The 13359-nt window shown below is 34.9% G+C and overlaps 1 protein-coding gene across 1 annotated transcript in view; it reads right to left on the reverse strand.

Moving 5' to 3' along the window:
- Positions 1-13359, reverse strand: part of LAMA2 (laminin subunit alpha 2) — a 391580-nt gene that overhangs the window by 107755 nt on the left and 270466 nt on the right. The window contains exon 36 of the mRNA XM_023529836.1: positions 3840-3951. Within this exon, the coding sequence (XP_023385604.1) occupies positions 3840-3951 (112 nt within the window). The remainder of the gene's footprint in view (positions 1-3839; positions 3952-13359) is intronic.

Consider the following 13359-nt stretch of genomic DNA (forward strand, 5'->3'; position numbering starts at 1 on the left):
AGAAGCTTTGGATGCACACCAGAGTTTGAGAATCCATGGATTGGCAGAAAGAAATCAGTTTTTTATCTCTAAGTCTACTCCTTACCAAATGCATCTTTCTAGTTCTCTTTCCATAATAAATGTGTTTGTTAGAACGTTGCTATAGTCTAATTCCTATTTTTGATAGTTGGTTTAATTTGCAGGACAAAATGAATTAGGTGTTTTAAAGAAAAATATGGCCATTCCTAACCCTCTGTCAGAAATTACTACTCAGGTGCTATATTCCTACAAGTTAGTGAGAGTGGCTCTTTCTTAGTCAACTGGTTAACAGTCATACCTTCAAATATGCCAAAGAGCCTTCCCCAGATTCCACCCCTATTGTTAATAAGACAGCTTTTTTGAGGTGCAAAAAAGCGTACCGTAATATTCAGTGCATGGACAGTAAATCTAGTGCCAAGCATCTAGGCTGTGTCATGTTTATTAAGGAACCACACTGACCGTGACTGATTGATTTGAAAGCTCTTTGATCTAGCAGACTATGTGGGAGCCATGCTAGGTTGTCGATGATTAAATCTAAGAAGGTTTCTACTTCTTAGACTTCAAAAAAAAGCAATAGTAGATTTGGCTTTACCTATCATACAGTCCTTTGGTCTGAGTGCATGCCTGTCTGTACAGCTGATTTTAACCAATTGCAGCATGTAAGTAACCACTGACTTAATTTTTAAATGAAAGGATAAATCCCATTTCGCAACCCACCAAAGCCGTGTGTTTTTCCTTTAATAAATGAATATATAAATGAGCTCTGATTAGAGTTTTGTTTTGTTTTTGGAATTTAACTTAATTTAGGTTCTGGGCCTAGGTGGTATTGAAGAAGGGAGAAATGTGAGATATGGCTTCCTCTTTCTCTTGTAGTCTACTCTCAAAGCTAAACTCCTGCAGAGAAGAATTTAGTGAAAAAAGAATGATATCAGAGAAGAAAAGGAAAAGAGGGCTGTGCTTTTTGAAATGTTTCATTTCTTTTAAGTTAAAGCAATATGTAAGCAATGAGAAGAAATTATTAGGGTACATAAAAACTGTTTTAGAAAAATAATGTGTTAAGAAAGAAAGCATTATTTTAATAGAAGAGGTCTGATTTTTCCACTGCTTTTATCTATGGAATTTAGAAATTTTCTGAGTACTTTTAAACTCAAGATGAATGTAGCAGTCTCTTATTCAAACATGCACTGTCACATTAGTATGTTTTCAACATTATTGAAAATAATTGTAACATAAATATATCTTTTAAATTTACTTATTTATTTTTGCCTTATTTCAAAGAGCATTTAAAGTAGTTTTAAAATTTCTTTAAAACAAGATAAACTTATATAAAAGGAGATGGGATAAAGATGAAAAAAATTAATGTAAATCAGGAGAAATATTAATAGACAAAAAAGCGTACCGTAATATTCAGTGCATGGACAGTAAATCTAGTGCCAAGCATCTTACTAGCTAATGCATAGCAAGGGGCACAAATGGGGTACGTAGGAGGTATATGGTATCTGTAAGGAGAAGCAAAGTTGTTTTTTATATTGAAGCCGAGAATACCTATCCTCTGATGGGTAAATTTATCATGAATGACAAATACTGCAATCTCAGAAACAGGAGAAAGGATGTCTAACATTTATTAAGTTCTATTATATGTCAGGACATACACTAATGGGTTTATATATGTTCGCTCATTAATTCTAATAGTGGATGGAATAAAGCAGTTTATTCATTATCTAATCAGGAGTCATAGCACAGTAGACTTTAAAAATTATAGTGAGATAAGAATGCCTTGGATTAGTAAAATTGATTACCTGTAAAAAGGCCATGACTTGTGATGGAAGATAGGATGAGTAAAGTATTCCATCTATATAAAAATAAAACTGAACAGACAACACCAGGCTGAAGCTTTCACTTTTCCCACAGCAATTTACTGCCACTAATAAAACATGAAAGTACTGATGATTATCCACATTACTGTAGTTTTGAGAGAAAAAAAATGGTGTGGATGTGTTGTATTATCCGCTTAAAGCTTTTGGTGAATGCCCTTTCCCTTTTTTAAAATCCCCTAAATGACCAAGTCTTGTAGTTCATGTACACATCTCAGTCAGGATTTAGTTTAACTCTAGCATATTCGAATTTAAATTGTCATGAAATTTTGACAGTTGGCTTAATTCTGCCAAAATTCTTTTATAAAGAGCTGTGGTTATCATTTTTGTTATCATTTATGTTAGTACCTGCTAGAAGAAGGGAGTAGTGTTCACATATTCCTCAGGTATAGGATCACAGCTACCCCGCATGGCACTTCATGTGAATTGGAAAAAGGTATCCCATCTTCACAGACAGAACCAGACTGCCTGATTGATGCACAATTTAGGGAATAGGAGACACTGTTCATGATATTGAACCCTTTTGTGGATAGATTGTAGAGGACGGTGAGCAAAACCTGGGTTAAATATCATTCCCACTCTGCTCCCTGCAGGTGACCTTTGTGCAGTGCACAAACTGTGAGGTAAAGGGCTTAATGGAGAGAAGCAGGCAGTGCTGATGTTGGAGTCTACTGAAAACATATACTAACATTTATTCTTATGTACCATTGTTTGATTGAAATGCTCATAATGAGTTCCCAGGATAGGCTGCTGGGTGCTGAATATTTGCGATTGAGGTGCAAGGAAAAGGAAAGTTCCTGGAGTATTGACTAGTGCCTTCAGGGATCCAGGGTGAGTGAAATTGCTCTACCTGCAATGAGATTTATTTTTGGTTGGGAGGTAAACACTTCAAATAGCATTGATGGTAAATAAAACCAGGAAAAGCACAACTTCATCGGGCAGAGGATAAACCACATGAGTTAACAGATTTTTTCGGTTGGAGTAATTTCTGTTTCAGATCCTGACATGTTTTGCCTCACATTATAACTCTGTTGCTTCTTGCAGTGGGGAATCTTAAGGAGTTTCGGTCTCTTCTTGGCTGGTGTGATTCCTAAGAGTTGCCTGTCAGGATCTGCCTTGAAGGTTTATCTCATGTCCTAGCTTATTTGGCTTTATTACAAAGCAAACTATCTAAAATGCATAACATTATAGAGCAATAAAAAGTGTTTTATTTTTTTAAAGCAAACAAAACAAAACAAAACAAAACAAAACCTTTTTTTTCTTACTTTCTAAACATGAATGCATGTTTATTATATACTAATAGTATTTAAGAACCAATGGGATTTTGTTTGTTTGTTTTATATTATCTGTTTTCTTTAAGAGTTTCTTAATCTGGGTTTTTGCCCAAAGATGGCTTCCTCTTTGATTCTCAATCATATTGGCAGATGCCAAGAACTAACTCCTAGAGCTTTCGGTAAGGCAACACATCTAAATTCCAAGCAACAGATGTTCATTAAAAACCAGGACCAAGTGTTTTAAAAACCATTTTGAGAAATTAAAGTGCTACTTTAATGTACTGAGTAGAATGATATAATTAGCTTTTAAAAAAATTAAACATCTTTTAACTAGTTTTGAATACAAATAATAGCAAAGCATAAGTGTCCTATTAGTTATTTAATCATAATAGCCATTCCTTAAAAATTGGAGCATTCCTAAAGGAATGCGTTCAATTTACCGCTATTCTGCACTCATAATTACTAATTTACTGGCTGTTGTCACTAATTTAACACCGTAGTCTGTAGATTCTCAGCAGATAGTGCCCTTGAATATCTTGACCAAAATGTTTTAAAACCCAACCCTCAAATTTAGAGATGTCATCTCTTACTAGAGAAATCTCAATCCTGTATAATCCTGTTTTCTATTTTTCTGTTGGGAGAAATAATAATTAAAGTGTGACTTTTGTAATACCTTCTGCATCCTGGGCAAGTTCCTTAATGAATTCTCCTAAGGAGTCTGCTCTTGTGTTGGTCCTCTCAGCATCCTGTCCAGTTTGCTCGCCATCTGCTATCACTTTGGTAGCCTAATGATCCAAATTCATGAAAAGCATAATTAATAGAGATGATAAAGCAACTGTTAGATAAACTCCCATTGGCTAACAGGCTACATTTTCTTTCAAATATTACTTTGAGCTAGAGGCAATCGATGAATTATTGATCAGATGTACTGGAAATGACGCCCCGTGCTCAAGTATACAATTAAACTTTATTACTTCTTCCATTAAATGGAAATCAGAGAGCTGTATTTGGTCTTTGTAAAACCCTCATTACATGCAATGGCACAGAAGAAGCGATAACACAATTATTTTTGAAATATCTTTAAGGTACTGTTGCCAAAAGGCTTTAATGGATTCTTCAGCCTCCACATGTTGCAATTTTGTTCATATTTTATTTACTGGAAAAGTGTGGAGTGTAGCCATGATGGAGGCACAGGCAGTCTGTCTCAATAAACTTAATCCTATAGATTCATTTAGATCAATATGTTAATTAAAGAAACAACGAGGGAAGGGGAATACTTAGCTACTAAGTAGTAAATGCTTGTTTTGTAACACTCTAAAGATGCCAGTAAAACATTAAAAAAGAACAAATGCTAACATTTCTCATATATCATCACCGGAAAAGATAGCTGTTAATCATAGAACCATACATTATCATCAACAAAATAAATCAGAACTCCAGAACAGCCTCACCTTCCAAAGAGTATTCTCATTTTCACCTTTATTCACATTGAAGATATCATTTGGACACAATGGAATCCAATTAATGTGTTTATAGTTAAGATATACCATATTTAGTCAAATAAAAATTACATCTGTAATATTAAAAAGTTTCTTAAAAGATACTACAAGGTTTAGAGCAACTTGAAATAGATTTACATTTCACTTTTATGTGTAAGCATATGCCAATAAATATGACTTCTTTTGAAATAAACAAACAGGGATAACCTGACTACAGATAATGAATCAAAGAATCACAAAGTACCTCAAAATAAGTTGAATAAGATGCAAGTTAGCAGAATACTAATACTCTACAATCTTGAACCAGAGTGCTTGCATTCTAGACATTCGCAAAGAATATACAGTTTTTATATATAAGAGGGTTTTAAATAGAACTTAAAATAGAACTAAATGTCTGACCAACATAAAACATGGAAAGAGAGGCGACAGAAATTATTTTGAGGTTTGTGATTTCCCTGGGGCAGGAAGAAGTTTAATTCATGAAAGTTTTCAAAGTTTTGCATAAAAGGTAGAATATAAAGTGCAATTATTATCATCTAATTTCTCAACCTGCAAGTGTTACTATCACAAATAAAAAGACGAAAGGATAAGTATCCTTTTAAAACTTCTCTGTACACATTGCAATATATACACAGAACGATTTGGAAGGTATTAATCAATGGTTTAGAATGCTCTGGATTAACTCTTCTAAAATATTCATAATGGAATTATTTTCACTTTTAGATGTGAGGCTCAGATGGGCCAAGTAACTTTTTCTACATTCACACCATGCATACATACACAAGTATAATTTTTAAAATGATACTAAGGTAAACTGCTTAAGATGTTGGCCATCTAAACTGTTTTAGATGTTTATCTAGTCTAGACTTGACGGTACTCTATGATATATCACTCCTATTTTCACAGAACACTATAAACAACGATCTACATTATGGTCATCTTTCAATACCTTATCTTAAAAATTAATGTATCATCAGCATTAATATATCTTATTACAGAGAAAATGTGTATTATAATTTAAACTTAATTTTCTTGCTTTATCAATACCTTATATATATTACCGAAATATCGTAATTCACATATTCATACTATCAAGCTCACCCTTGTTAATAGTTCAAAGTATCAATTAAAAAAGTGTATATCGATACACTGTCCCTTTTAAATTCTGGATAATCAAGGTAGTATTCATTTCCTTCTACTTAATTAATTTATACAGTAATGTATAAGAATCATCATTAACGAACTCAGGACTGATTATATGAGTATTCCACTATTAAAATGTCAAGAATTCTACATGACCCATGATAAGAAACACATTTAAAAAGTTATGACTAAGACCCTATGCAATCAACCTCCTTGGCTTCCTTTTAGTATATAAATTGTATCAAAATCTTTCCTTCCTACTGTCCTTGCCTGGAACAAGCTTCTCCTCTTTACTTTCAGTGACTAGACCCTTGTCATCCACTAGCTTTCAGTTTAATAAGTATCTCTTCTTGGTGTGGCCATTCCCAGGGTACCTACCTAGGTTTCTGCACTTCCTACAACAAAACATTTCCTACATAGCACTATGTGTTTTAGAATTACTTAATATGTGTTAGCTTTCCTATATATTGTCTACCTCCCCGACTCTAAGGTAAACTCTAAGAGGGTAAGAACTTGGTCTGTTTTATTACTTTATATCCAGCTCTTAGTATGATGCAAATATTGAATGAACATGGTTAAATACATGACTAAACAACAATTTCCTAACTAATCTTGCCAAACTTATTACCATTCCTATTGTCTACCTTTCTATGAGCATTCCCAGAAAAGCTTTTGTTCATACTATTGCTCCTTAACTCCTCTCTAATTATCCAAAATAAAGCCAGCCTTTGAGATAAAGTTCCAACCTCACCTGTTCTATGAAGCCATCCTGAGTATTTTAGCACATGTTCTCTTTCTTAGATTTTCAAAAACAATGATCATTATCACCATTCATGACTATTTTGAGTCATTATTTTGTTAGATGTTTTGCCATGTCTATCTAATCACCATCCTTAGGGGACTGGGGCTTTGCCTTATCTCTTTGTATTCCTCAGAATGCCAAACACAGTGCCCGGCAAATTGTAGGGGGATAAAGATGTTGGGTGCTCGGCTGATATAATGATAAACAAACCAACTATCCCTTTGAAGTTATAAAGCTTGTTGGAGGAAAAAAGAATCTCTCTCCGTATGCCTTCCCAATACCATTTAAACTGGCCATATGCTTGGTGCTATGTTTGCCAGCAAATGTGGATGACTGGGCAGTTTTCTGGGCATTTCTCAGAGGCTCAAAGAAAGCTTCTGCTCAAGAGCTGTGGTTGAGTGCTTAGGAGAGCCAGGTCCGAGAGCCTCCATCCCCTACCACATTCTAGTCACTGGCCTCGTGGTAATTCAAAACTAGCCTGTGATTACATACCAAGTACCATGCTACTGTGGCTGGGGATATGGGTGGGGAGTGGACAAAACTGTTCAGAGCCAGCATTGTGCTTACTGAGAAAGAAGATGGTCTTCCCTCTTCACAGACAAGAGCTGCCTCTCTTAGATGTACTCTAGGAGAGGAAGGTATAGAAGTTCCTGGTACCCATAGGCATTGATTTATGGTGTTAGCACTCTAAAATGTGAGTTACACAGTCAGGCTCAACTGTACCCTAGGTTGATATGTATGTTCAGAAGGGCTTATGATACTCTCTTGTGTCTCATTTATTCTTCCTGCCTTTAGAGATACAGAGAGGACATGATCCCTAGTTCTACACTGATGCAACTGAAGATGTAGAGAGGTTAAGTGACTTATCTAAACTCACACATATAGGGAATTGAGGACAAAACACAATTTTTCTGTCTCACAGTTTTATTTTCTATCTGTATCAAACATTCAGGAAGACTAGGAAAATACATGAGAAAGTTGAACATGCTGGGTGGGAAGAAGAACACTGCTCCAACTCATGTAGTATAACTTTAAGTGGATAAGCTTTAGGTTTAAGTAAGTTAACATATTTGAAAATCTATATCAGAACAGCAAATAGATATATTTTTAAATACCATATCCAATTACACAGTAATTAAGTTGAGTCACATTGGTCAAAACCACCCATAAGAAACTTCATAAAGGAAGCCGGTGACAAATGCACTACCACCTGTGGAGAATGGTGATAGATAGTGGTATCATTGTAAAAAAAAAAATTCACAAAAACCAGTTCCACCCAGGACAGGCTACTGATAATGTTATGGATGAATATTAAATACTACATGATAGGAGCTATCTGTCTGGTTCAGTTTGGCTCTTCTTGTGTTTTATTAAATTCCCATCCCCATCTCTTAATCATGTTTCTTCTTCTTCACTATTATCTTGTCCTTTGAGTATTTGACAAATGCCTTCTTATTTATTATAACATATTGTACAACCTTCCTTTCATTCTCTATCTTTGATTTTCTAATTTTTACATCTTCTCACTTCTATTCTACATTTTTTCTGGTGTTTCTTTGAAAATGATGTTTTATTCAGTACTTTGCATTGCTCTTACCTTTGATTACCATTTTTTCTTTCCATTCAAGTTCACCCAAGTAGATTGTTTTTCTTTTTCTTTTTTCTTTCTTTTTTTTTTTTTCTAGAGTATTTATATCTAGGTAGCATGCATTACCATTAGGCACATGCTAATTTACTTCTGAACAACGTAGCTGTTACTTTTTTGCTTTAGCTTGAGCAGTTCTCACTGTGCCTCTTGAAATCTGCACATAATTTTCTTGGTTGGATATTACTAGTGTCTTTCATTTTCTGCCTTCTTTATGTTAAAACTAGAATCTAATGGAGCAAATCTAACTACTGAATGGACAACATTGCTTAGATACTATCCGCCTCTGCGTTTGCAGACTTACATGATTTCCTGCTAAAATTAAATTTCAGATCTAGTCATTTATATAATATCCTCAAGGGTCATCTTCAAACACTCCCAGTTCTGTATATCAGAGTGTCAGTGAAGTACACCTCAGGCATGCTACTAGGACAGACACACAAGGAAAGACACAGGAAGCAACCGACTGACCCTGTAGAATGATAATAAGTCAGTTTCATGCGAAATTTTTCCCTAAATATTTCAGGTTTCTATTTTGAAAGTTCTGAACCAAAGAAATATGATTCGTCATACATTCTCTCTCTTTCTTGTGAAATATAATAGCAGAAATAAAAATATATATATTGTTGGTAACAAACCTATTAAAGCTATAAACAAGACATTGCAAATATATAATATTGTTGGCACTCATTTAAAAACTAATTTCATCATTTTAGAAATTGTTAATCTTTATTTAAATTTGATTTTCAAAAAATGTAAATGAAGCTAAATTGTTATTTTATGTACTTGAGTCTAATACATAACATTCCTCTCTTATATAATATAAATATTTAAGAGATTAAAAAAGCAAAATATTTGATTCAATACAATTATACATATATGCCTGATTTTAGAACATTATTAGAGAAATTAGAAATCAGCGCTTATTTTGGTTTGTTCTACCTTTCATATAGTTGCTCAAATGCTATTATTTAAATTACTCACACTTAGTTAATTACCTAATTGAATATTGACTGAACCCCTACTACGCGCATAATATTGGTGATACTTTGGCGAGAAAAAAAGACACACTTCCTACCCTTTGCAGCTCATGGTCTGGTAGGGCAGAGAGCTATTTGTCAAATAATCATGAAAATCAGTTTATAATTACCAACTGAAAAAAAAAAAAACATAGCGGTAGAAGACAATTGTAGAAGGAATCTCATCCTACCTAATCACAGAAGGCTCTCATAAGACAGGCTTCTAGGAGCTAAGGTTTAAAAGGTGAAATGAGATTAACAGAAGTAAACAAGATGTAGGAGGAGGTGATTTCCTTCAAAGCTAAAGAAAACATGTGAGGAAAGACTATGGTGAGATGAAGTAACTGAATGATAGTATGGCTGAGAGCAGTTGGCCAGGGGAGCAAGTGGTGGGCGATGTGGCCAAGGGGAGGATTTTGGCCTTTGTCCTCAGAGCAATGAGAAGTCAGGGGGAAGAATACAAGCACAAGAGTGACATATTGAAATTGGGAATAGCAAGAGTGCATTCTGATTATACTGTAGAGAACAGATTGACAGAAACACGAGTCAGTGCAGAGGGACTAGTTAGAAAGCTAATGAAGTTAAGCTGAAACTAAAGATTGGCTGAGAATCGTGGAGATGAGATCTACACACAGAAGTGGAACCCACAGCATTTGGTAATGGGTTGGATAAGTGGGAGCATGATGAGGAAGAATGAGATATCAAGGAAGATTTCTAAGATTCTAGCTGATATGTTCAATGCATCAGGGTTCAGGTGGCCAGACAATGAGTCGGGAGAGAGATGGGCTGGGGAGATAAGCTAGAATCAGAGTACAATGGGAATGCATCATGTATCATCCTGAACAAACGGAGAAACATTATAGAATCTAAAGGAAAATGACATGATCGGATCTGTGATTTAGAAAGTTTACTCTGACATAGGACTAATAATGTTTGGAGTTGAATAAGGCTTAGAGAGAGGGGCGGGGGTGGTTATAAAAGGGAACTGAATTGGGTTGGGGGTGATAAAAAAGATAGAGTGAAGGGCAACTCATTTATTTCTCTTCTGGGAGACTGGGTAAGCATTGAAGGATAAACTATTGAGGATTTCTGAATCATTAGCATATACATAGCAATTGAAGCCCCCCAAAAGAGTTCACAGAGTGAGAGGAGATATAGATAAGGCTGGACTCCAAGAAAATCAACTTTTAAGGGATGGGGAGAGGAAGAGGCTGAGAATGTAGGATCAGAGAATCAAGAGAAAAGCAGAGAGGAGAGGTTGTCAAGAAGGAAGGCAGTGTCAAAGTGTCAATTGCTACAAGGAATTCAAGTAAAATAAAGCTTCCATTGGATTTAGTGACCAACTTGTCACTTGGTTATTTTGTAGAAAGAGTTTTAGTAGCAGGCTCAGAGTGGAAATCTATATTGCAGTGGAATAAGAAGTAAATGCAGACCTTCCTCTAGGTCTTTTAAAAAAAAATGGCTGTGAAACAAAAGGGAGCTGAGGGCAGTAGCTATAAAGGTATATGGAATTGTCATTGAAAATTATCTCAATATTTCACACATATTGTAGGATAGTTGAATATGCTAAATATGATTCCCATATTCAAGGCACTTATATTCCAGTGGGGAAATAAAATGACAATAAATCAAAGAGATATCTAATTATGTAATATTTTGCTTATATAATATTTACGCATTAACTAAATTATATAAAATATATGTTAAATGTTGATTTGGGGAATATTATTCTTTTAATCAAATACTATTAGAGTACTAGATTGCTCTATGGAAAAATGAGCACAAAATAGCCATTTGAAGGAGAGAGGAAGCTCCCACATCAGATGCAGGATGAGACTCGCCAAATGCTTTAACAAACTTAAAGAATGTATTAGTCATAGAGCAATCGGTCAGCCAACAAAGCAGAGAAAGGGGAACATCAAAATGTTTGTCTGTACCCGTGAAAGCACTTTCCAGAGGCAAGGGAGACAGGGCCATCAGATGATGAGATGGCTTCTCAACCTTGGCTGACATCAGAATCACTTGGAGAGCTGTTGAAAATCCCAGTGCTCATACTGCACCTCAGACCAATTATGTCACAACCTTTGGGGGTGAGACCTGGCACCAGTCTCTCAATTCCAATGTGCAGTATTAGTCTCCTAATGTGGCTAGGGATAATAGGGAGTAATGGCCACTGCATATCTCCTATGCTGGTCCAATTGCTGGATCATTTATGGCTGTGAGATAAATGTACTGGTGGTCTTCGCCTGATATTATTGGATATTTAAGTCATCTAGCCCTCTAGATATGATTCCATCTGTATCAATTCATCTTTTGATTATCATGCAGCTTGACCACAGAGAAAAAAAAGCATTGATAATGTTAATGAGTATTTAAGGTCTCTATTAGTTATATTTCTAATTATAAATATGGTAGGGACAAGGTTAATTAATAACTAAAGATTTTCATTTCTTCCCCATCCTCACTTTATCATGGAGATCTCTATTTTCAGCAGTCTTATTTCTATCCTTTTTGCATTATAAAATCTGAAGACCAGGCTGATAAAAATGGTATTAGAGTGTGGAAAAGAGGAGCAGGGAAGAGTAATTTTATAGTGGAAAAATCTGGCAAACAGTACTCAGTCAGGTAATCCAGATCGACATCAATAATATATTGATTGCCTGGGTTCTTAATATGATATGATAAAAATATACTTTACCTCTATGATCTTTCCTACAAAAACCTACCTCTATGATCTTTCCTACAAAAACCTATAAATCCATTCTAGACATAAGAAAAACTTGAGACAAACCCCAACTGAGAGACATTGTTCAAAATAAATGAACTTTTCAAAACTGTCAAAATCATCAAAAACAAGGGAAGTCTGAGAAATCGTCACAGTCTAGGACACAAGAAGACATGATTGCTAAATGTAATATAGTATCCTGGATAAGATATTGGAATAATAAAAGGACATTAAAACTGAAGAAATCTAAGTGAAGCATAGTCTTTAGTTAATAATAATGAATCAGTATCAGTTCATCAATTTTGACAGTATCGGTTCATCAATTTTGACATTGACAGCAGGGGAAACTGGACATGGAGTGTATGGGAAATCTCTGTACTACATTTACAATTTTTCTGTCAATCTCAAACTATTCCAAAGTAAAAAGTTTAATAAAAAATAGTATTGGAATTAACTCAGATTGGATCATAGACCTAAACGTAGAATGTAAAACTATAAAGCTCCAAGATAACATAGGAGAAAATCTAGATGACCTTGGGCATGGCGTTTCTAGATATAACACCAAAGGCATGATCCATGAAAGAAATAATTGATAAGCTGGAATTTATTAAAATTAAAAACTCTGTACTGAGAAATATACTGTTAAGAGAATGAAAAAGCAAACCACAGACTAGCAGAAAATATTTGCAAAAGTTATACCTGATGAAGGACTTATCCAAAATATACAAAGAACTATTCGAACAATAATAAAAAATAAACAATCATTTTAAAAAAATGAGGAAAAAACTTGTCTTGGTTGATTCAGGCTGCTATAATTAAATAGCATATGCTTGGTGACTTATAAATAATAGAAATGTATTTCTCAGTTCTGGAGACTGGGAAGTGCAAGACCAAGTTCTGAGAAGATTCAGTGTCTGGAAAGGACCGACTTCCTGGCTCATGGACAGTTTCATTTCCACTGTGTCCTCACAAAACAAGGACGGGGAAAAGGATGTCTCTTGAGTTCCTTTTACAAGGGTACTAATTCCATTCATGATGACTCCATCTTCATGACCTAATCACCTCCCAAAGGTGCTCACCTTCTAAAACCATCACCTTGGGGGGTAGAATTTCAACATAGGCATTTTGGAGGGGACACTAATATTCAGTCCATAGCAAGACCTGAAAAGACAACTCATCACAGAAGATATATCGATGGCAAATAAGCATATAAAAAGATGCTTAAAATCATGTTATTTGGAAAGGGTAAAATAAAATAATAATGAGATAACACTACACACCTATTAGAATGGTCAAAATTCAAAACACTGACGACACCAAATGCTGGTGAGGATGTGAAGTAATAGAAACTCTTATTCAC

Source organism: Pteropus vampyrus, unplaced genomic scaffold (assembly GCF_000151845.1).
Source record: "Pteropus vampyrus isolate Shadow unplaced genomic scaffold, Pvam_2.0 Scaffold43, whole genome shotgun sequence".
Lineage (NCBI taxonomy): Eukaryota > Metazoa > Chordata > Mammalia > Chiroptera > Pteropodidae > Pteropus > Pteropus vampyrus.